The 24,478-nt window shown below is 46.4% G+C and overlaps 1 protein-coding gene across 3 annotated transcripts; it reads left to right on the forward strand.

The window, feature by feature from the left end:
• On the forward strand, positions 1-24,051 carry SYT13 (synaptotagmin 13). 3 transcript variants are annotated; one of them, XM_078863632.1, is made up of 6 exons: positions 1-739; positions 7,686-7,986; positions 10,781-10,927; positions 11,636-11,946; positions 14,958-15,081; positions 20,935-24,051. In XM_078863632.1, the coding sequence occupies exons 1-6, from the start codon at positions 596-598 to the stop codon at positions 21,234-21,236; spliced, it is 1,329 nt and encodes a 442-aa protein (XP_078719758.1). In that variant the 5' UTR covers positions 1-595; the 3' UTR covers positions 21,237-24,051. The 3 variants fall into 3 exon arrangements, with proteins under 3 accessions (XP_078719758.1, XP_078719759.1, XP_078719757.1); XM_078863633.1 differs by having other exon boundaries at positions 3-739; positions 7,683-7,887; XM_078863631.1 differs by having other exon boundaries at positions 4-739; positions 7,683-7,986.
• The last annotated feature ends 427 nt before the right edge of the window (positions 24,052-24,478 follow it).

Consider the following 24,478-nt stretch of genomic DNA (forward strand, 5'->3'; position numbering starts at 1 on the left):
GCTTGGAGCGTGGGCGGGTTGGTGGGGAGCCCGCGCCGTGACGCACATTCTCCCACCCCGCAGGACACGCGTGGGGGTGGTGGTGGTGTTGAGGGCTTCTCGGCGTGCGTGCGTGTGTCTCTCTCGCTCTCTGTGTCAGTGTGCATGTGTGTCGGTACGTGCGTTGAGCTTTTTCTGAATGAGCCTGCGTCGATTGCACTCCACGAGCCAACCCTTTTGTTGGAGCTCCCCCACCCCTCCCCACCACCCCGAGCCGCATCGCGCAGCGCAACAGCTCCTCCGCCGAGCGGGACTCTATCGCATTACCGAAGTCATCCACTCAAAACGACACGTCCTCTACGCCTGTCTCAGTAGAGTTTCACCTTTAGCTATAGCACCGCTATATGGCTGCGCACGAACGCCTGGCGTGGCCCTGCCAATGTAAACAGTGAAGAGCAGATTTTGTTTTGCGAGCAGCTTTATTGGGGGGGTTTTGTTGTTGTTGTTGTGTTTGTTTGCTATTTCATTTTCTAGCCAAGGCAGTGGCTGCCAAGCGCACCAGGTTCACAGTTGGTTAGCGGCTGCCCAAAGCTTCCTTGAACAGTCTTGAGTCACCATGGTGCTGGCCGCTGTGCTGCTGGGGTCAGTGCTGGGGACCGGCGCTGGACTGGCGGTGATTCTGGCCCTGTGCAAGTGTCTGTCGAGACCCAAGGACAACGATGACGACCCGACGCAGATCACCGTGACCTCGATCCTACCCGTGAGTAATGATCTCTGTCATCGTCGTCCTCGGAATCATCAGTCATGCTCAATCCACTGCTGGGTGAAAAGTCTCCCCCCACCCACTCACCTACCCCCCAAGTCGTACCAATCTTTTTTTGATAGGTGTAACGTATTTATTTCTCCGGAATATTTTAAAAAAATCACGCTATTGATCAATTCCCATTCATAACGTGAATGATCGTAATCTCCATTGTCATAATCACGAGCCATCTAACCATCCTCTGTTGGATAACAGGGTGCCCGAGCATTTGCCATCTCTTGCGACCCAGCGATAATATCTAGAGTATACAATCCACCGAGCTCCCTGCATACAAAAGTCTGTTTTCATCGCTCCGTGGACTTTCGGTGGGCGTACTCCCAGACGCGTGCCATCCACCCCCCCCCCTTGTCGGCACTTCGTCATTATTCTTGACCCAGCGGTCATCGACTCTTCTCGCAGCGTCTCCCGCCCGAGTCCACCCAAATTTGCAGTTTGAACGATGTCGTTCACCTGCGGAGTCATCTGCGATCCACGTGTTCCTCTTACTTATCTCTCAATGTAATTCCCAAGCATGCATCTCGCCGTGCGTCTTTGCAACACTTCTCAGTTTTTCGTTCCAATTTGATTGTGTTAATGACCGTGGGTTTTCTTTTTTTTTTGCTGATCAATATGCCACAGCGGGTTGTGTCCAATCTCAGAGACCTGCAAATAAAACTACAAAGATCCCCCTGTATAGCCTGAACAGACTGTTTGGGCAAGTGCTGTTAGCGAGCAGCACCTATGAAGGCCGGCACGGAACACGCGGCGGTGGGTGTCCAACACCACGCCCAGCCGCCTTTGTCTCCCTAGTGGCGATGTCTACACACCGTACCAGGTACTCGTTTGAGGTTGAGTCGACCTAGGGGAGGCCCAGGACCGGTTCAGATAATCGTCACCGGTGTTGGCTGTGAGCGGGAATCGAACTCGAGTCGCCGGGTGTGTACCCCAGCGCGCTAACCGCTAAACCACCGCTCCCCACGGAAAACTGCAAACACAGAAACACACGCGGGGCACGCGCCAGTCAGCATCGATGCCACAGGGGAGACGACATTGACCCCGCAGTACAGTAAAAATTAATAGACCTACTGCAATATCGCAATTCAAAAGTTACTGCTGGTCACATTGGGGCAATAAAAAAGAGGGTATTATATTACACGTTCAGCATATATAAGCGCACCCTTGCCCAATAACATCTGGTAAGCCCCGCCTCCTGGAAATCTGTGAATAAAGAACTTCATAGCTGATCGGATTCCTCCAGGATAAATTAACATTCTGATTCTGAAGAAAAAAGAATCTGATTCTGCCCTTGGTCTAGCAAGATTGACTCTGTGCCGATGATTCTCAGAAGGTTTGCGAAACCCCTCCAGAGTTTGCATGTTGAAAACAAATGATGCCGGTTGGAAGGTCAGTTGGCCGACGGACCAAATAAGAGGTATTCTCTTTTGGTGCGGTGACGCCAACGGAGGGAGAATCCATTATTTAATTATCTGTTAAGTATGCGATGGACTCTGCATGTCACGCTGTAAGCGTGTCCAATGAATGCTTGAAAAGTGATTCATTATCTTGCAACCGCAATTAGAATGTTAATAACAAGATAAAGGTGCAGCAGTGCAGTTGCCTGTTCACGCCGCTGTTGGCGGATGGGCCTCCGCCAGAGGGCGCTTTATGGAGCCCTCCCCCCTCCACCCCCCTAAGGAGGTATTCGGCCTACTCTTCCACACTGGCCATACTTAGAGGAGTAGATGTGAGAACCCACATTTTATCCCACCACTCGTGAGCTGCTGGTTGAATAATGGTGGAATACTCAAACGTACTGCTTGGTGATGGGGGCAAGGGGGGATTTGACACGTAAAAGGGATCGACTATTACAACATTAGCCGCTACATATTGCAATAGTGAATGTTGCCGAATGACACAAGTCAGAGATGCATTCAATCTTGATTCGAAGCTTTCGTGACTGCAGGAATCCATACTCTTTGGTTCTTTCGGTGAAGTCACGTAGGTGAAGCTACCGATGTTTCGCCAGGTATTTACAGCTTGAAAACTAAGGGGGATATTAACCGCGCATCGTCACGGATGAATTTCTCACTGAACATTTCCCGCATCGCTATCGTTTAACCGCGTAGGTGTCAAAGCGACAAATTGCCACACGATGTATACTGGACGTGGTGAGCCGGGAGCGGAAATATTTTTTTTCCGGACCCGGTCGAAATGAAGCCCTGCCGTACGAGAGTACTTTAGGTATAAAGGCGCACATTTTCTAGCCAAACACTGCAGGCAATTTGTCGGAGCTTGATGTACTGCTGCGCTTGCTGGTGTACCCGTCAACAAGACTTTACCGGAGGAGCGGCCAGGAACACGCCACCGAGCGTCACACAGCGTTGTACAGATTCATTCGCCTGTGCCTTACCCACAATTAAAATTGGACAAGTTGGTTGTACGTACGCACAGGTATGTTGAGCTTCTTTTGCACCGTACGTAGCCAACCCTGTTAATCGGTGGTTGGTAATGCTGCTGCTGCTGCTGCTTCTTTGGCAGTGGTGCATGAGACATATGTAATGTGCAACGTTTCGGGAAATAGCCCTGTGCTATGATGAAGGGCCATTGCCGATGATATCATTGATATCGGCAGGCTCACCACTTGAAATGACAAGATGTGCGTTTTAATTTCCAGTTTATTCCAATTTAAGAGCAACTTGCTGACGTGGCTAATGCGCTGAATGACCAAGGCTGCTGTATCCGTGCGCATTGACTTTAATTATACACACGCCTTACAGGTAATGCAATAGGGAAGGGGAAATAGAAAAAGTATTGCAAGTTCTCATACGACAGGCAAGGCGCCACAATCTAGCATTACCAATCAAGGTGGCAGCCCTGCAATGTCTCTACGAGCAAGCCCCACACACAGCTCCTTCCACAGGGTATTTTGACCAACGCAGTGTCCAGGCGTTGTGAAAGAACTACTATTGCACTACTATTTGGTTGTGCATATATTCACAATGCAATGCTGATCTCCGGCCACGGAGGCGAAGTTTTAAACGTACTTCTTATACAGTATTCACACAGGGCACATAACACGACGTCTGTGCCACGGGTAATGATGACACGTACGACCGAACCAAGGTATATACCGCATTCTCTGGATTAAAGAGACCGCCGGGAAAGTAAGACGCGACTAAAAACGTGTGCCCGGTGTTCAACACAGGTGTACGAATCCGATCACAAATGTCAGGGGGAAAAAACGTGCGTCTTATAATCCAAATAATGTACAGTACAGTGTATGATACAGCTACATGATTTGATGGCTTGCGAGGCGCATTGGATATTCAGGGTTGTCCTTGCGTGGTGTGTCATCATTTCCTTAATGTGCTTTGTGCGATAATTGCTGTGTGCACAGACGTGTGCATTTTTCCTTTTTACAAATGATCGCCGATGAGTAAATCTACTCCGTATTACTACAAGTCCCGTTTACGGTACGTGCAATCAGGTTTACTGTTCACAACCAAATCCGGTAACCATGACCTGCAAGGTGAAATATGAGCAGCAAGTCCATCACACGCTGAGCGCTCGTGTGTGAAGTGTGGTTTGGGAAACACTCGCACGCGCGCTTTTCAGATGTGGACGCCTTTGTGTTAAATCGAGGGAATGGCTGGCTCGGAGTTTAGACAACAACAACAACAAAGGTGGCACATGGGGAAATTGACCTTCCATCGCAATTCCAGTGTCGCTTGTTCCTCGGTCACAAGAGACAGCTCATCTTGGAATTTGCGGGGTAGTTTTTGTTGTTCGCAGAATTTCACTACGCATGTATGCGTGATTAAAAACACGCTGTTACCGTGGGTGGAAAGTTATATCTCCACTGCTATGCGAAGTCACTCGTTTCGGGGAAATATCGATTGCATCTAAATTACGTTTGCACGACTCAATATTGCACGCATCTAAGATGAAATGCACATCAATCATTCTCGTTATTTATTTAACGTAAAACATTTGTGAAAAATCTGAAAAATAGTGCATGGCATACAACGGCCCTCGAGAGCCGTCTCGTAGAAAATTGAAATAATTTGATGGTAGTGAATATAATATATACATTATCCATGTGTGATTGATAGCTCCCATTCAAAAGAAATCGAAGATATGTAGTCAGGACTTCCCTCGGCTTAGTTGTGAGAACTTTTTGACCAAAGAAATATTCGGTTTATACAGGAAATGAGCTACCGACACCTCCTGCATTATTTGTTATTAAAAAAGGCAGATAACAAGCCCTGTGCGAAAATGAAGTAAATTTAATGAATAAGTAATCACTTTAAATAAAATGCACTATAGTAGTAATATCTATTTTAACCAATACACCTTCGAGGTAAAAATGATTCGTCTAACAAGTAGGCTTTCGTGACCAATATTATACATAGATGTTTTTCAGGTTAGATCGCGTAAATATAAATGTGCCGTTAAACCCGCCAACCACCCGACACAACCAATTAGTAAGGTTTGTCATGTACACAAAACATGCCAATCCGTTACTAATTCAGCACATCGGTGTGTTGGAGAGTAAACCCACAATTTCAACACACCGGTGTGCTGAACTCTATTATGGAAACATTTTTGTTTCTTTGCAAAAGGCGTTAAAACAGACACGGGTTGCGTTTGCATGCTTACCACGCAGGAACGAGCCCACGCGATGCCTCGATATTGTCACCAGTGGTGAGTAGACGAACACTTGCAAAACAATTTTAAAAAATGGCCACAACGCACGTGCGAATTTAATTGATATGAACTGTATTTGTGCAGTATTTTAGATACTTGTTTGATGTGACGGAGTTGTTTTTTGCTCTGATTTCTGTTCGCTTCATTGCTCACATTTAAAAAAAAATAGTTTTGCTTTTGCCATTTTGATGACTCCGTTTTACTATAGCATCTGTGACTAGCCTGGCCTCTGGAATTCTCACCTGGTGAAAGAAATTAAAACGTGAACCTTACATACATTTTTTCATCACTAAAATATAAGTAATTAATCGATGAAGAATTGACAGTGTATATATAGTCTAACAAGACAAACGTGGTGATGGTATGCCTAGGCAGTGCGTTTTATGGGGTCCATTGACTGAAGCCAGTAGTGAACAAGACCCTGTGTGCGTGTGTGTGCGCGCGTGTGTATGTGTGTGTGTGCGCATGTGTGTATGTGTGTGTGTACGCGTGTGTGTGTGTGCGTGTGTGTGCGCGTGTGTGTGCGCGCGTGTGTGTGCGTGAGTGTGCGTGTGTGTGTGCGTGAGTGTGCGTGTGTGCGCGCGTGTGTGTACGTGTGTGCGTATGTGTGTGTGTGTGCGTGTGTGCGTGCGTGCGCGTGTGTGTGCGTGTGTGCGTGTGTGTGCGTGTGTGTGCTTGTGTGTGTGCGTGTGTGTGTGCTGTCCATTGCTGGTGGGGAGCAGTAGTGTAGCGGTTTGCGCGCTGCGCTGCGAACCCGACGACCCGAGTTCAGTTCCCGCTCACGGCCAACACCGGTGACGATGATCTGATACCGGTCCTGGGCCTCCCCTAGGTCGACTCGGCCTCAAATGAGTACCTGGTGCGATGTGTAAACATCGCCACGAGGGAGACAAAGGCGGCCGGGCGTGGTGTTGGCCACCCACCCCCTCGTGTACCGTGCCGGCCTTTATAGGTGCTCGCTAATAGCACTTGCCCCTACAGTCAGTTACAGGCTATACGGGGGACATTTGTCTTTTTTTGTCTCCATTGCTGGAGAGCTGTAATGTAGTGGTTAATGTGCTGCGCTACGAACCCGGCGACCCCAATTCGATTCCCGCTCACGGCCACCAACACCAGGGACGATTATCTGAACCGGTCATAGGCCTCCCCTAGGTCGACCCAGCCTCAAATGAGTACCTGGTATGATGTGCAAATATCACCACACACCCCCTCGTGTGCCGTGCCGGCTCACAGCACTTGCCCCAACAGTATGTTCAGGCTATACGGGTGATCTTTGTCTTTGCTCTCCATTGCTGTCACTCCGGGTACAGAATATGCTGGCACCAAGTCGGGCTAACAACCGATTGTTACGTGCATCATACCACTCTCAACAAGTCGCTCTTGTACAACGTTGCTCTTACCCCCGGCCTTCCTCCTCCTCCTCTCGTACTGGGCCAACGTGACACTCACATTGGGCTTGGCGACCTCTGGGGTACAAAATACCCAGACGTATATCATGGCAAGAAGAGTCACACAACGCCATGTAAACGCATTGTCCTCAGCGGCCCATTGTTGTGCAACTGGACAACCCCCCCCCCCATTCCCCCCTTGACTTGACTTTGAATGTACCGGGACAATTTACGCAATTCCCAGGACAGCTGGCTCAACAAGAGGACATACCTGGGGAAACCAGGACAGGTGGACACCCACCCGAGTTTCACTACCGTGCCGTACTTGCACGATCTCACTCTAATGAAATGTTTAAAATGACTAAATTAACCCACCCTCTGATCTTCGTGCCTGATAGGCTCACAGTGGTAATATCAGCAAGACCGAAACAGGAAGACTTTCTTCACAATTCTGGCAAATCGCCTGATGAAGCTGGTTGTGATCACCAGCGAAACGTCGTACTCAAACTGTACATGTTGTGGGTTTACACTCCAACACACCGGTGCTCTGAAGTAGTGACTAATTGGCACGTTTTGTTTATGTGACAAAACCTTAGTAATCGGCTGCGTCGGGTGGTGGCGGGTTGACGACACACTCAACAAACCCTCCCCCCCCCGTCTGTATTACGGAACTAACAATACGGCCTACAAGAGCGGGGCTCACGTGAAAGATTCATCCCGACCATATCACGACGTCGCAAGGGGTCCGGACACACACGATGACCCTCTCACAGCAGGCCGCAACTCGCGCCATGTCGATCCCTCAGCAGGTCGTGTTGGACCAGAAGCCTCCCGAGACGGTGCAGCCCCCGTCCGTTCCCAAGGAGCCGCTGGTGTGCTCACCACGGGGGACGCTCACCGCGACCAAGCTGCTTACCCGGCACGAGTCGACCGCGGAGACCAACGCCGCCGCCGCGGGCCCCCGCTGGGGGCCTCCCGAGACCTCCGACTTCTGCGGCGAGGCGGGCCCCGGTGCGTGCGGTGGCCGGGAGTCGCCGGCCGGCTCGCGGCAACGCAGCGCGGAGCGCGGAGACAGGAGGGTGGATAGCGTCGCGGGGAAGCTGCGCCAGGGTTCGTTTCCCATTGCGTTCGGCACCTAGATTTGTTTTTTGTAAGAATTTCGCTTTGACATTTTCCCGTCATTTTGCTCCCCCATCGTGTTATCGCCATCGCCATTATTGCCATGAGATGACATGTTCGTTTGGAGCCCTCGCACAGCAGTACAACTACTCCTGTGCTTGGAGAATGGCCCACGGAAGCAGGCTTCATAGAGCTACCTCCGAGATTCCTTCAAGTGACCTCGGGCCCACACAGTAGGGGGCAGCACTTTCGCGCTGGCTCTGCACGAGAGTCATTTTTCGTGGTATTGCATCAAACTGATATTTTAATTATCCGAGCTGGAATTGAGTCAAAGTACAGAACCAAACATAATGTGACTTGTTAATTTAAAGTAAAATTGGTTTTCCTGCTCAAGCAATAATGGGGCAACACACATATCCAATTTATATATTTGAGCCAATGTTGGAAATTCAACATTCTGGCACAAATCTACCAGCAGATTATAATAATAATAATTTTCAATATTTCTCCAAAACAGCAACAAAAATAAGAATATAATTTGAGAATAGCCTGCATCCGCATTACAAAAAACTCTAAAGAAAGATACATGTATGTTTAGACTAAAATTGGTCTTCCACAAACGTCAAAGACTGGTGGTGTAATTAAACACGTAACGTTCGGTCATGAAGTCGTAATGGCCAATGCCACTTATTCCACAAACACCCAACAATCACTTCCTTCAATAACCGACATTCAACATCTGCTCTCACCACTGTCTGGCTTGCGGTCTCGCCTTTGGTCACTGACTGCTGAGTGCTACTCCAATTGATTGCCTGTAACCCGCGTTCCTCCATCCGACACATGTATACCGTCCACCTGAAAGCCTCTTCCTGCACAATATACCTACAGATCGTTCCTGTCATGCTCTAGGCTGAACTTCCAAGTTGCTTGCCCCATCACTCCCATGACATTTCTGGCATCCTCTGCATTCAGCCGTACTCAAAAGGCCAGGGGATTATTTTGTATTTATTTGCTTGTCGTTAAAAGTCCATCTCTCTGAGCCATGCAGCAATGCGGACACGGCTCCTACCTCTCAAGTCAACGTTCTCTGCTCTCCCAAATTGGTGACACGTATAACATTGCTGTAATAAATAAAGCACGAATAGCAACAAAAACAAGAACAACAACAAGAACAACAAGAACCTCTACACGTTCACAAATGTAAAGCGACGAGTCAGCTGAAATCCCATTCAATGGCCAAATGAATTAGTGCCCTGTAATAAACACAAATTATTAGAGCACGGCGGTTTTAAAAAAAAATACAGGTCCCGCGTGCCGGCTAGCGAGAGGAGTAAACTCGCGTGCGAGCTACGTGAGTTACATAAGCACAGAGAAAGAGAGAGAGGTGGAGGAGAGGGGGGGGGAGACATTACTCACTGTGCACACGGTGGCCATCAAATATAGACAATTGCAATATATCGATCGTGAACTCCTTGCAGCGCTAACCCAGAACGGCGCATACCCTGAATGACAAACAGTATGTGTTGCACGTCAGTGATAGGTAAAGGTCAATGAAAAGAAAGCCTCCGCTAAACGGTGTGACGCACACGCCAACCGCTCCACAGTGAATAAAGGATGATGCCATGACTGGCAGTTGCTGTATATTTGTTAACCGTGGACCTGTTTTCCTTTCATAAGATGCATTATTTGTTTATATTTCCTGTTCTACCCAAGGAGGGAAGAGCTGAACGTGTATTGTACGAGCACTGCCATGTGTGGTTTTTTTTTGCACTCTAATTCGATGTGCAGGGCAGGGAGTTGTGGCGCTGGGGTTTGCACGCACTGCACTGTGAACTTGGAGACCTGAGTTTGAGTTTCTCGTCATGGCCAACAGCAGTGGGTGGAGATCGATACCCAGCAAGGTGGAGTGTGGTCCAACAACCATCATGGAGGGGAGGCCATCATCCTGCAGTGGAATGGAAAGCGTTTGTAGAAACGTTGTTAATATTATTTTTACGAGATGATCATCACGATGATATTGTGACCAAATGAACACGTGCTATGCGACTGGGCGGCTCAGGAGTGAGAGTGCTGCTGGGACTGGGTTCCATGACAATGTCTCCGAGGGCTTTTATCTTACGCAGTTGTGCCAGTAGCACAACTGCAATACAACCGCGAAAGTAAAATATATTTTCAAGTAGGGCTTTTATGGTCAGCCTGTGCTGACATCTTGCCTACCACTCCGTAGGCTTTTGTAGTTGTGCTGTTCAGCTCTCTGATGCGTTTTCGGGTTGTACCTCGTGTTGTTTGGCATGGTGTTTGAAGCTTTCTTTCATGTGCTGGGGAACTTATTCGGGAACTGAAAGGTCGGACATCGTGCCGAACAATACGCAGTACAACCAGAAAGCACATCGCAGAGCTCATTTGGCTTTATGTTTAGAACTATGAAACAATTTTTTTTATCACCAGGTAAGGCCCACTGAGCTATATAGATCTTTTTCAGAAACGACCTGGCCACAAATGATAGCTCAACGAAGTGTTATATCACGTGGAAATGTATAGTAGCAGCCAAATACTCCAAACGTATTTTTCTAAATGTGGAGGGAAAAACCGGAGGACGCGGAGCAAAATCTATGCTGCCATGGGGAGAACATGCAAACTCCAAATATACAGCAGGCGACAGGGTCGGGATCGAACCCACGACCTCCTGTATACCTGGCGAGGGAGATAACATCTCCCCATCGTGACATAATACCGTAGCACCTGCTCAAGCGGTTGTTTATTCGCTTGCTTTGTGTTTTTTCAGGGTCTTGCGACACTTCTGCGAGCGTGGCAGAGCAGCAGCCGCCAGGTGACAGCGAAGAGACAGAAGTGTGGAGGTCAAAGGGGAAGCTCCACTTCTCGCTGAAGTACACCGAGCACACGTGCGAATTGCGCGTCGTCATTATCGAAGGTACGAGAACATTTTTGATCAACATCATTGTCATCACCATACTACTCATCATCATCATTATCCTCAGCCGCAGCTACAAACGCCACGAAGTACTACACGCCAGTATGGGAATTGAGACCCAAAATACGATTTGCACTGATGATGCTGATGTTGGTAATGATGATGCACAACGTTAACACCAAAACACAATGCCATCCACTTTGTGTTATAATTAGACGGTCACTGCATCGCGTGCTTTCAGATGCGCTTCTGCGGCCGTCTGTGACATTCTTCCGATATTCGGAGGCCACTGGAGCTTTGCACTTTTAAATCTAAATTGAAAACTAATTTCTTTAGAACTGTTTTGTGTGTTAAGTTTGTTGTTGTTGTCCTACCTTCGCACCTCTTATTAGCATGGTTGGTTATGTACGGTGCGTAAGAAGTTCAACATACATACACAGAATGATCCTTGACTATCAGCCGTCAACCCTCGCTAGAAGGGATGATGGCGTACGATGAAAAATAATGATGGCAAGAATAATGGCAGCCGAGGACTGGAATGTGCTCAGAGGACATCCACCATGGTATGAAATCAGCTCTTGTACACGTGTTAGGTGGATTGCCACATCGCAGGACCGTGCAAGATTGTGACAGATTGGTTCACCGTGTCTAGATATCAGTTAATAAATTATTCTACTTCATCTTTCTTTCTCTTTTTTAAATCCACAGCTTCGGGGATTCCAAAGACGGATAAGGCCGGCTTCTGCGACCCGTTCGTGGTCCTGAGCCTCTACACGAAGACCGTGTGCCAGAAGGGCGAGACGTCCGTCAAGCAGAAGACGGTGCACCCGGTGTGGAACGAGGCCTTCACCTTCAACCTCACCTGCGAGGAGCTGACCGACAGCACGCTCATCCTGTCCCTTTACGACTTCGACAAGTTCTCCCGCTGCAACTTCGTCGGCGACATCCGACTGAAGCTCGCGGACGTGGACGTCCACTCGGGGCGGAGCACCTCCGTGGACCTCAAGGCGTTAGAGCGAGTACGTCAGTGTGCGTGCGGTCGGTGGAGGGGGAGACGCCACGGTATTAACGCTTTCAAACTGAAGGTGTTCCGACCGAGGACGAGAATGCTCCGTGCATTAGCTCTGACCGTCCCGCACCTCCGATTTGGCGCGGTTGGCAACGTACGGCGCTAAAGAAGTTCAACATGCGTGCATGCGTACATCCATCCGTCCGCAATGGGGAGGGTGCTGCGATTGAACATGCATTGTAAAGTTGTGTTGTCATTCAAGTACTTGCCCTATAGACCAGGGGCCGGCAACCTGCAGCTCCGGGGCCGAATGCGGCTCTTTGAGGATCGTTTCGTGACCGTTATTTAACCAGGACCACCGTCGCATATTCACCACGTTGCATTGCGGATTATGTAATATTGAGTTTCTTTTTTCTCCCGAATTCGAAAATTGCTTCTTCTCATTACTTTGCCTGCCCGCCCCCTTGCTATAGACAATCGACCGAATTGATCAAGCGAGGGTTTGGCAACAATGCGGAGATGCAAACCAGCGCCAAATAGACCCCCGCCTTGGCATCCCGGCTCGGCCAGCTGAGAGGCGCCCCCCCCTCCTCCCCCCCAGGCAGTGCCGCTTTCTGAGCCCCACGGCCTCATCGCGGCCCACGGATGTCCTGTTGCCTGCGCACCTGGCTACCGTTATAACCGCTGATTAAACAAATCCTGGGCAAGTGCATGTCAGAGAGCGATTGCAGTTATGCGTGCATAGGCATGATTTTTTTCTCGTTCCTTGTTACTTTTAGGAAATAGATCCTCGTGCGCGCGAAGTCCACTGCACATTCATCATTTGCGAGGCATATTGTGAGATGTAGCGTTCTAGCTTTGCCACAGGGGTGACACAAACTGTCCATCATCAGATTCATTGCACACGCGGCCTGAAACAACCTGCACGCTGACAGAGCTGACAAATGTTACCCCATTTAAGATCGACGCAAGCTCTGCGTGTACGCAGAAAGTAGAGCATGTTGTATTGTTCATTCGGCTCGAGCGTCGCCAATTTGGTTTGCTCAGACGACGCGATTTGGTTTAACCCGTCTTGAAACCATTCCCCGCGCCCCCTCTCCTCACTCTTGCCTATTTCATCCGCCTTTAAAAAAGACAAGCGACGAACTGCGGCCGATCCACAGGCTAGTCCAGATGTCTTGCGGCCCCCAATTAATTGATCCCTGACATTTTTAGTTCCTTTGCATATTCATATCTGTTTGAAATAAACCTTACTTAACAAAAAAAACATTACGTTTTTGAGAATTAATTTGGGGCCACAAGCACCCTCTACATTGCTCGTGCATTGGTGACGGTTGATTGGTAGCTTCGTAAAGCGCAAGTGACAGAGTTATGGAGGGAATGATGGCAAATTTACTGGACATTTTGCTCTAGGCAGGGCCGTCCAGAGTGGTGGGGTCAAGGGGGCAACATTCCGTGGGCCTCACACAGAATAGAGCCCCAAAGTGGGCCTGGGCCTGATGCAGCAATCTATGCCGGGCCTCCAGCCCCTGGCCACCAAGTAACCTTGGGGCGGCCCTGTTTTCAGGACATTTTTTTTTAAACGGCAGGAGCATTGTATGTACGTATGTTGAACTTTTTTCGCACCGTACGTAGCCAACCATGCTAATTGGAGATGCGGGGGAAGGACGACAAACTAAAAGCAACAAGCTGCTCTAAAGAAATTAGTTATTTCAATCTAGATTTAAAAGTGCATAGCTCCAGTGGCTTCCTAATTTCGGGAGGAAGAACGTTCCAGACGGCACCCAAAGTGCAGCTGAAAGCACGTGATGCCGTGACCGTCTTCGTTCGATGGTTAGCCAAAATCCGCTGCTGTGAGGATGTCCGGAGTTTGCATGATGGTTTATGCTCCTTGACGAGGACTCTATACGATGTCACTCGGCTACTTAATAAAGCCGCTTGGACGGGAGACATCAGACGTAGTTGTCACAACTGTGACTGAAAAGCTGTCTCTGAACTTTTAAGGTACAGCAGTTCATCCTCTCTCTACAAGGTGGTTCTAGAAAATGTGAAAGTAAAGTGAATTTAATGAAGATGTCCCTATTTTTTAAAAATATATTCCTGTTACACAAACGTATTGTCCCATTGCTGCTGTAAATGCCCAAATTCCAGCAGTATAGAATTGATTTAGGATATCTGCTTTCACATCATTACCTTTCTATCAAATTCACATTACTTGTTAAAACTTCCACCAATGAGACACCCTTCTGCTAAAGAGCCACATTATACCAAACTGTATATAAAACCTCCTGAAAATGTCCACTTGCTTAACACCGCCCCTCAACTTGTTTGACATTTTCCTTTGATAGAAACTTCATCTGACAAAGCTAGCACACTGCGCATTGTTCTCTGTCATCTTGGAAATACCCAGACTGCTTTTTTACGTATGAATGTTGAACTATTGCACCGTACATAGCCAACGTGCTGATCGTAGCCAACTTTGCACAGTTGTGACATCACATTCACACAGAAGTTACCAGATGTTACCAGTTACACTTCACAATCTCTCAGTGAATTGTCATTCTGTTATGATAATCTATAACAAAAGTGGAGATTCAACTTGAACGATCCTTGTATTTCTTATTTCAATTATTTAATAATAATACTTCATTTTATATAGCGTTGTTCATGCTAATTGCGTCCCATAACGCTGTACATTAATGATATGCAAGAACCAAATCCTATATACAGCTACTTCCAAGCAAACGAAAATACTACTACCAAGCTAAATTTAAAATTAATAAAAAAAAATAAAGAAATGCCACCAAAGCAAAAGGCACAAACAACGAAAAAGTCATCACAATAGAGAAATGAGTCCAGTAGGTCTACACACCCCAGACCACAATCCCAACTTCTCAACCAAGCCAGGAAACCTTAAACAGGAGCGGCGGTTGAGTACCAACACGATTTTTTTTTTAATCAACAATTTATATTATTCGCTGTTGTATATGCGTGCATCTCTCCGTGTATCTCAAAAACCAGGACGGGGACATCAATGTGGGAGAGCTGCTGTTTGCGATCGGGTATCTGCCCACTGCCAACCGCTTGGTGGTGGTGCTGATGAAAGCGAGGAGCCTCAACTCTGGGAACATGAAAGACTGCGCTGGTGGGCAGCACGCCTCACTTGGCCACCCGCACCACGGCGCACGTGCCACGGTTAAGCGAATGCGCGAGGTGCCGGAGATTTACAAGGGCTCCAGGTCAGCCCGGCCAGTCAGATCCACTTCAGGTTTCCTTTGCCAAATAAATTCGCGCATCCTCCAGGGAGGACAGATTCTCGGCCGGCTGCCCAGCAGTCGCCGGAACGTTCGCCGTTTCCTCTGCCTTCCTATTGAAACTCGAATTAATTAAATTTCGATTGAAAGCTTTCGTGACTGCAGGAATTGATTTTCTTGTTTTTTTCGGTAAAGTCACGTAGAAGGGAAATAATATAATAATGATAAAATAATAAAAATAAAACATAATAAAATAATTCTCACGACGTTTCGGCCACAACGCAAGCAGCCGTCCTCAGGTGAAGACCAGGTGAAGACCAGGTCTGTTGGGGAGACAGCGTCAGACGCTGTCTCCCCGACAGCCCTGGTCTTCGCCTGTGGCCGAAACGTCGTAAGAATTATTTTATTATGTTTTATTTTTATTATTTTCCTTCTACGTGACTTTACCGAAAGAACCAAGAAGTCGAATTAATTAATCAACCTGCTCATGTCACCCGTAAGCACAAACCCCGAGTCGAAAATGCACTGCCTGTCTGAACTAGAGCCACCGCGCATCCCCAGTGAGGGAATCTCACCACGATCATCATTGACACTGCCATGTACCAGGAAAGTACATAACGGGCTAACGTTTTGACATTGCGATTTCCATGGTGGGGGGAGGGGGGGAACAAAAACAAAATTGCACGAAGTCTTGCGATGCCGTTGCATGTAGAGTTGTAGACGCTCTGTAAATCCACATTGTATTGTTCGTATGTACACGTACAGACCTCCTTTTGTCAATTCCCTTCTGGATGAAGGTCTCCCCCCTCCCCTGATCCCACACCATTCGGGTAATGGGGATTATTTTACCATACTTCACCACTCTGGTCTATACGGGTTAAGAAGGTGGGGACTATTAGACATCGGATTATACCAAAGTAGAAAAAAATAAAATTTTCCGGACTGCTCTCTTGACAATGTAGCTATTACAGAAGCCCACACCATGAGTTTTATGCATGTCGGTCACTGATCCAATCACTATCCAGGCTTAAACATGCTTAGCTTGTGAAATCTTGATTATAGGCATTGTTTATATATCTATTCAAAATTATAAACTGGTGGGCTTGGCTACTGATGACAGCTGTGGCCAGGAATCGAGCCCAGGTCACCGGGTTTATGGTGCTAACCACTGTGTCATCACTCCTTAAATTATATTGTTAAAAAAAAATCAAGGTCATCGCTGCCTGGGCCAGATCCATTGCCTCAAATTTGTGGAATACATTCCACTTACGATGGACATGCTGTGTTCTCATCTTAAGTTTTTGTAAAATGTGCCACATCTGCTTCGGAACGCGCTCGCCCCTGGACTATAATAACACAGTGATTACAATATTGTACATAGTCTCCATGCATAGCCTTTAATCATCTTCAAAGATAAAGATACATCTCAATCATAACGTTTTACAACCTGCGCTGAAGCAGTGGTCACTGTTCATTTTTCCGCGCTGAAGAATTTTATTGCTGACATTGTACCTACCACATACGTACCTCATTGGTATGCATTACATCTTAGCCTCTCTAATGACAGCACTTTCCAAAGTGAAATCGCGTGTGCCTTCGCAAAAGCAGCGCCCTCTGAGCATTTTATTTTCGGCAGCGGGTTCAGGCATTGAGATTAATGCTACCTCAATTATCCAAATGAGTCACCCAGATTTTCGCAGAGCGGCACATTTGTAAGGTCATATAATGAATTACGGTTTTTCCTAGAAAAGTGCATTAGAGCTCTTGTCCGGCGATTGAAACGGAGCCAGCGTGCCGACGACAAATCCCCGCTTGGCTCGCTCTCTCAATTTGGCATAACTAAAGTGCTGTCTGCAGTGCGAGAAGCCGGCGCCTCAAGAGCACCAACTTGAGTGTGTTCCGCTGGCCTGGGCGTGCTGGCTAGTGGATGTCAAGCTCGCACTGAGGTTTAATTTGGTGAAAGATGTTACGAGTTGAGCAGGGCTCTCTCTCCGATTATTCAAGTAATCGATTACTCTACTGATCGAATAACGCAAAAATCGTTGGGAGGAAAAAATTAAATCTCACCTCTGTTCTAAGATTTGCCGCTGGTTGGAGAGGTCATTGACAGGACCTGCTGAAGACAATGGCATCATCGGCTGCCGTGTCACGCTGGGCGTGGCTTATATGGGTTTCCTGCCTTCAGGAGCCAAGATGTCGGGGTGGCAGCCATTTTTAAAAGCGCCTGAGTAACTGATCACAAAAAATAGTCGATTTCAATGTTTTTTGTTTAATCAATATATTTTAATGACTAATTGTCCCAGCTCTAGTTGGAGCATAGCCATTATCGGTGGATCGATTCATTGATGTATCAATACCAATGATTAAGCTCAGGACACGTGATTTGAATCACGTTTGAAATACTACTTTTTCGATTTTTATATGTTGTATGTAATGGACTCACATCACCCCTGAAACCATCGAGAGGAACTACCGTTCACCACAATGTCGAAGCAAATGATCAGTTCTTGAATTATGTTTCCCTATTCGACCATGACAATTCAAGGAATTGCCGGAGGGTTCCGTCCCTCGTTTACATTAAAATAGAAAGAAATAAAATCACCACCATCTACAGCTGGCTGAGATTTCAGTCAGTGGTTCTTTGGAAACAACCTACATGTACACATTTGTGTTTACCAAAGGACGTTTTAAGCATTGATTTTTGCATATATTTGTCGGCAGTGCTTATCACCGTTTCGCACAAAATCCTCCACTTGCTCTAAGGCCTTCATGGCACGGTACGCTAGCCAAGGCTTTTATCACTGACCAGACGCTCGTACTGAATCATGATGACATTTCCAACGTATGACAGCAAAACATGTGTACATATGTTGAACTTCTTTTGCACCGTACGTAGCCAACCGTGCTAATCTGAGGTGTACAGTGCACTGTTGGGAATAAAGGTTTACCTACCATGGCCATTAGAAAGACATACAAGGATTGACTGCGGACTTCTGGCCAAGAGTTGACTCCTGATGTTATAAACCCTTCGCTTGTAACTTTACTATAAATCTTGGTCCATCACGAGTGTCTAATTGGATGGCGTTGCGCGAATGCCTGCGCACATGCACAGAGAGCAATGACAGACTCTGATATCAATCATCGCTGTGCAATGGGTGGCACGCCCACCACAGCAGTCAATCAATAGTATAAAGATGATACTTTGATTTTTTTTTTTATAAAAGGAGCTTATACGACTGTGGCCAAGAGAGGATATGCGCAGTGCTCGTTTGTCATCTAGTAGTTCTTTAAAAATAAAATTCAATTTCTGTTGTCTGTACGTAATTTTTATATACCTCACAGCACACTGGCTGGGCAATCACACAAATTGAGCAACCTCACTTTCAAAGTGAAACAAATCTGACCAAGAATATGTGTCGCATGCAATCATCATTTCCGATTAGCACAGTTGGCTCCGTAACGGTCCAGCAAATCAGCCAGTGGTTTTACTTGTACACACACGTGAACGCATCTTCATGATCCAAGGTTGGATGAAAAAAAGTAACTTCGTTTAACGATGTCCAACACCCTGGTGTTATTTTCACAAGCATTTCTCTCTGATCAAGAAAGTTGATATTTTTTAAAACATTTATTTCAGAATTACATTCCTAATTGGTTGACACAATCTGCCTCAGTAAGAAGAGCACTGGCTGATTAATTATCTGACAATGGCCCACGTCTTTTTACGGGGTCTAAAGTGTCATTACCGTGTCAACCCATACGACTTACCCCGTATTCTTGTACAGCAAAATTGAGTTTTCAGGTCCATACGGCGTACAGTCGTTTCAATACGGGCAATAACATTTTTTTTGTCTATTTGTTTGCGTTTCTTCCTTGTGATGGGACTTTGTAGGATGAACGTTGGGATTATAAGGGCACGGGGTGACCAATAAGGTCTGAGTTGGTCTGTAATAATGTTGCACACTCGAAATGAAGGATGTGGGTAGGTGCTCCAAATCGAGGGCAAACACATTTATTGTGGCTAATCTGTAAAATGCAACAGCACGTGTGTCACACACAGCAATTCGTGAACCGAGTCGCCATTAACCACGTGACTGGTGTTCAAGTGCGGTTATTCAATAACCCTGCCAGCCACCTACAGGCCCAACGCAGTCATCACATGCTGCTGTACACACATGCATTGATGCACTGCACAGCACATCAGGACTTTCACAGAACCACCCTTTACTCCCTTTCTGCACAAGGTCCATTCCTAATGTACCACAATAAGGTAGACACTGATAAGGGGTTGACAGGTATGAGTGTACGTCTAAGGTCGTGAAACTGGTCCGGCTGAAAAAGCCAGTGGCTTTAGTTCTATGGCTGTGATAGACAAAGCGGCCAGTCTGTATGCGCTCTCCTCTTTACATTGATAATTTCGCATGCTCGTTGATTTTGAGAGCAAAACAGGGCCAAGTGGATGGTAATGTAAACCAGACATCTTGGGATTTATGTGTAATTATCCTGCCACTTTTTTGAGAGAGCCACATTGCAGCATGGAAGGCAAAGTTATTCATAACATCCATCCCATAAATGTAGATGTATGAGTAATCGCACTCTTCCGCGTTATAATTTAACACCGAAACATATACTTCCATGCAATTTGAATTATATCCGTGGCAATAAATCTACGTGTATATGTTATGATATGGACATTTTTGGTTGAAGTATTTATTTTCAGAAATGCCCAAAACTTTTTGCATTACAAAGTTTTGGAAAAAGTAGCCTTTTTTTCTTATAATTTGAAATACACAGTTTAACTTTAAAATGTATATTCCATTGCTTATATTCCATAGGATATCCCATTGCTTATAATATGCAGAGTTTAGAATAATTAACAAGAATATTAAATAAGGTCTTATGGCCTTCTGATTTATCGACTGAGAGTGTAAAATTATTACACATCTGACGCCTTTCCAGAATATATATTCAGCAAAACCTCTTTAACATACAGTCAATTGCAATTAACTAGTTTTACTTCCACACACGTGACTGGCATACGATTAAGCAGCACAAGGTGCGTGACATGAACTGTTGGTCCCAGCCTTGTTTTAAACTTGCAATGTGTACATGAGAGGGGCAATAGTGGAGTGTGTATTAGTACACTGTGCTACGAACCTGCGAGTCTGAGACTGATCATCAACCAAGACTAACATCAGTGGCGTGTGATATGTGAACCAGTCCTGGGCCCCTCCTGTCACCAACCTGTACCGACTGGCACTCCCGTGACCGCCGTGGTGTGGGAAGGCCTCCATCCAGCAGTGGCTTAATGGAGGGCTATACATATTCATGTTTTAATGTATACATATAAACAACCGTGGTTTTAACAAAAGTAAACCGATGATGAACCTTGATAATCTTTCACCCATCTAAATATTGTATACCAAAAAAGCTGAATTGACTCATAGCCCAATTGAAGAAGTGCACCCGTTATTTTCCAGTAACAATATGGTTACGCCCCCCACCCACCCCTCCCTTGAAGGTCACGCTACAGGGCCAGTCTACAGAGCCGCTGGTCTAATACAGTGAATGCGAAATATCCTTCACCGGCTTAGGGCTGCCAATGGAGATGAATGCCGCCTTAATTGTCTCTTTTGACTTCATGCCACTCGTGTAACTCACATGCCTGACGGCACAGCGAAAACTTTGAACCTAATGTTCCTTTCTTATCAATCTCCCCCATGCCCATCCCCGTCTCCCGACAGACCTGTCGGTGAAGATGAGCCTCTGGCACCAGGGCACGCGCATGAAGAAGAAGCAGACCAAGCGAGTCAAGTACAAGCTGAACCCGGTGTGGAACGAGGTGGTGATGTTCGAGGTGCCCTTCGAGCAGCTGCAGAACGTCTCCCTGGAGCTGGCGCTCGTCAACTACGACCGCAGCGGGCGCGCCGCCGCGCTGGGCCGCTGCGTGGTGGGCGCACGCGCCGGCGGGCTCGAGGGCAAACACTGGGAGGAGATGGTGAACAACCCGCGCAAGCAGATCGCCATGTGGCACCTCGTCAACTGAGATTCGCGCGGCGAGGGGCGGCGAGGGCGGCTGATAACTGGTTCTATCCCTTTTCAACTGGCACATCCATGCCAAGCAAGCACGGGCTTTTCATGGTTACGGATGGTATTCCATTTGATATTCGCTGTGCCGTGCCGAGCCAGAACTAGACCGTGACGTAGCGGCTCCACAGCGCATCTAAATCTAGCTCGTGGCCAAGCAGGGCCAGGTGCGGGGCTAATTACGCATCCTTTGCGTGCGTGCGTGTATGTCCGTCAGTACACGGTGTGAGGACACGGGAGTCACCCACGCGCGTCATGGCACGTGATGTCAGTCCGCATACCGTGTGAGGAGACAACGTCACGGCATCACCGATATGCTTGTGGGACTTGTTCATTGCGTGTAACGTCGGCGGCACGGCTTGGCTTCCCGCGGTGGAAAAGCAAACCGTGTGCGCCAATTGAGCGACGCCGTCCTGGCCCGGTTGTACAATGGATAAAAATAATTTAATCGGTATTAGTGAGCGAATTAGGATGAAGGCGTAACTAGGGCGGATGGTTAACTTGTGGAGGCTGTGGGTAAACGTGACCCCCTCCCGCCGCCCCCCCCCCCCCTCTAGATTTTCTTCCAGCAGGCCTCTCCTGCGCAAGAGCCGATGGGATGGACAGGGTGGTGAGCGTTGATTAATGTCTTTGCTCCTGCATCCCCGCGGATACTTCACCGCGTTTATCGTACATGGTTCATCCGCCTTTGAAAAAAATCAACAACGGTGTCGTTAGAGTACCATCATTGAGACCATTTGTAAATATACGGCTGATCTTTATTAAATATTGGGCGTTTTTGCATGTGCTGTAAGAATTAACCTGTATTAAATGCAGCTATGTTGTAGCTGAATGTTTGTTTTTCGAGCAAAATTGGTTGCATTTCAATGCGTCGTGCTTTACTTTACAAAGTGTTTTGCTCCGTGCAGGTTTGCACGATATCCACACACGCACTTAACGCTCATCGTCTGTTTTTCAAGCTCCGTCCCAATCATATTCCCGGAGGGAAAAAACTTTGGAAATTATCTTAATTTTCTATAAAAAAATTTTTACCACAATATTACGTTTATATATATATCTTTCTTTATCAGCGATTCATTACTCAACCACGCCGTTTATATTTACAATGTACAAGCAGGTTTAATTGCTCTAATATAACATTTCCCACCGGCAAACAGATTACTGTCTATATAATTTTTTTAATAGTTTTAAATAAAATTGCGTTACTCTTAATTCGGGAAGTACATATTTAACTTCACATTTCCCCCAGTGGGTTTAGTATAATGATATTTGATCGAAATTGTACATTCTAGATTTGAAGCTTTCGTGACTGCAAGGATTCATATTCTTAGGTTTTTTCGGTAAAGTCACGTAGGTAAAACATCAAAATTAATAAAAAATAAAATAAAATAAAAATCACGACGTTTCGGAGGCAACACAAGTCTCCGTCATCAGGTGGGACCGTCACAGCCAGATTAGCTGTGATTTTTATGTTATTTGATTTTTATTAATTTTGATGTTTTACCTACGTGACTTTACCGAAAAAACCTAAGAATACGAAATTGTACAGTTGACTTTATGTTCAAATGTCAAATTTCGAATTTTTTTTGGTCACTCGGATATATCACTATGTTTATTCTATTTTTCAAAGTAAACATCGTGTCTCACTATTTTTGACAAACCCTTGCCTACATTGCCTCTCTGGGATAAGTGAAATCATGTTAAACCTTACATAAAAACAACTACTGCATATTCACGGTGTTACTTATAAATATGCAAACATGTGCCAAAAAAAATGTCACATCTAATTGAATGTACGTGCAATGTTTACTTATTTAGTTCGACTTCAAAAGCCTTGGTTATGTAAATATGTGGAAATGAGTCGTTTATGCAACGTTGGTCACTCTTTGCTGACCGTCAAATTTTGTCCCGCACTTTCAAGCGAAGGACAGAAACCTTCTCTTGCAATGTTCACCTTCCCCCTCGCGTTGCCGAATGATGTCGTCTGAAGCAAAGTAAATACCAATCATCGCAGCACTTTCTCTATAGCTCAGCCTAACAGCCCCCACTCTACAGAGTTGCCGTCATCACTGCACGACGCACAAAAACACACACACACACGCACAGGATCACGTGTTTACGGTATTCACGAGGTATCAGACGAGAAAGCCGCATAGCACCCTGTCCCTTGGTTAACGTCGCCTTGTTGACCGCACGGATACAAGAGATGACCTTCATTAGAATGAGTCAATCACGTACATCGGGACTTGCAGAAATAACGCGTCGCTATCGTAAGATGTACATCACGTTTCCGTCCATTTGTTCCTGGCCATTTTCAACTGCGGTATATAAAATGCAATCCCAGTCCTGTGCAAGCTTAGTGTGGGATGGACATAAAAATTACTTGACCTTCTCTCCTGCATACATCTGAGTGGTAATCTCAGGTCCACCAGTGTTACGTGATAGTTGATACGGTATTTGGTAACCTGACGCTGTGTTGCATGTGCAATATGTAAAACTCGATATGAAGACTCCCAACATGCTTTTTGCTAATTATGCATGGCTGGTTAGGATATATAATTTGTAAATACTGTACCGTCGACATGTTAGAGAAAATAAAATCGAATAATATGATTAAGGCAGGATTATATATACATTGTGTAGATATCAATGGAATGCTTTTGTGTGCGTGTGTGAGTTTATGTGCTTGCAATTGAACGCAACGAAAAATGCCGTTGATTGCAGATTGTACGTATTTTCATTGTATCAAATAAATGTGTTTTTTTTAATCTGGATCGCCTGCTTCAAAATGGAATTCAGTTTAACACTTGAAATAACTTCCAATACAAGCAAATCAACACATTTGTAATTTTAAGATGACGTAGGATTAAACAAAAATCACCGTTTTTCTTTGTGTTAGTCTTTACTTGTGTTTATGATATTATTGCTAAAGCAGCCTTTTGTATACAAGGTAAAGGTGCGGCCCTGCAACTGCTTGCTCACGCCACTGCTGGCAGAAGTGCCTCCACGAGAGAGCGCTCTTGAGTGCCCCGCTCGAGGGTATTTGCCTCTCTTGTCCACACTGGGCCGGACGTCTCGTAGGAGGTGGGAGGGCCCACACTTTACCCCATCGCCCACCACAACCTGCTCATCGAATGTGGGGGAGTGCCCATTTATACACCTGGGTGGACAGAGGTGAGATGATTTAAGAAACCGACACTA

This window comes from Lampetra fluviatilis, chromosome 16, assembly GCF_964198595.1.
Source record: "Lampetra fluviatilis chromosome 16, kcLamFluv1.1, whole genome shotgun sequence".
NCBI lineage: Eukaryota > Metazoa > Chordata > Hyperoartia > Petromyzontiformes > Petromyzontidae > Lampetra > Lampetra fluviatilis.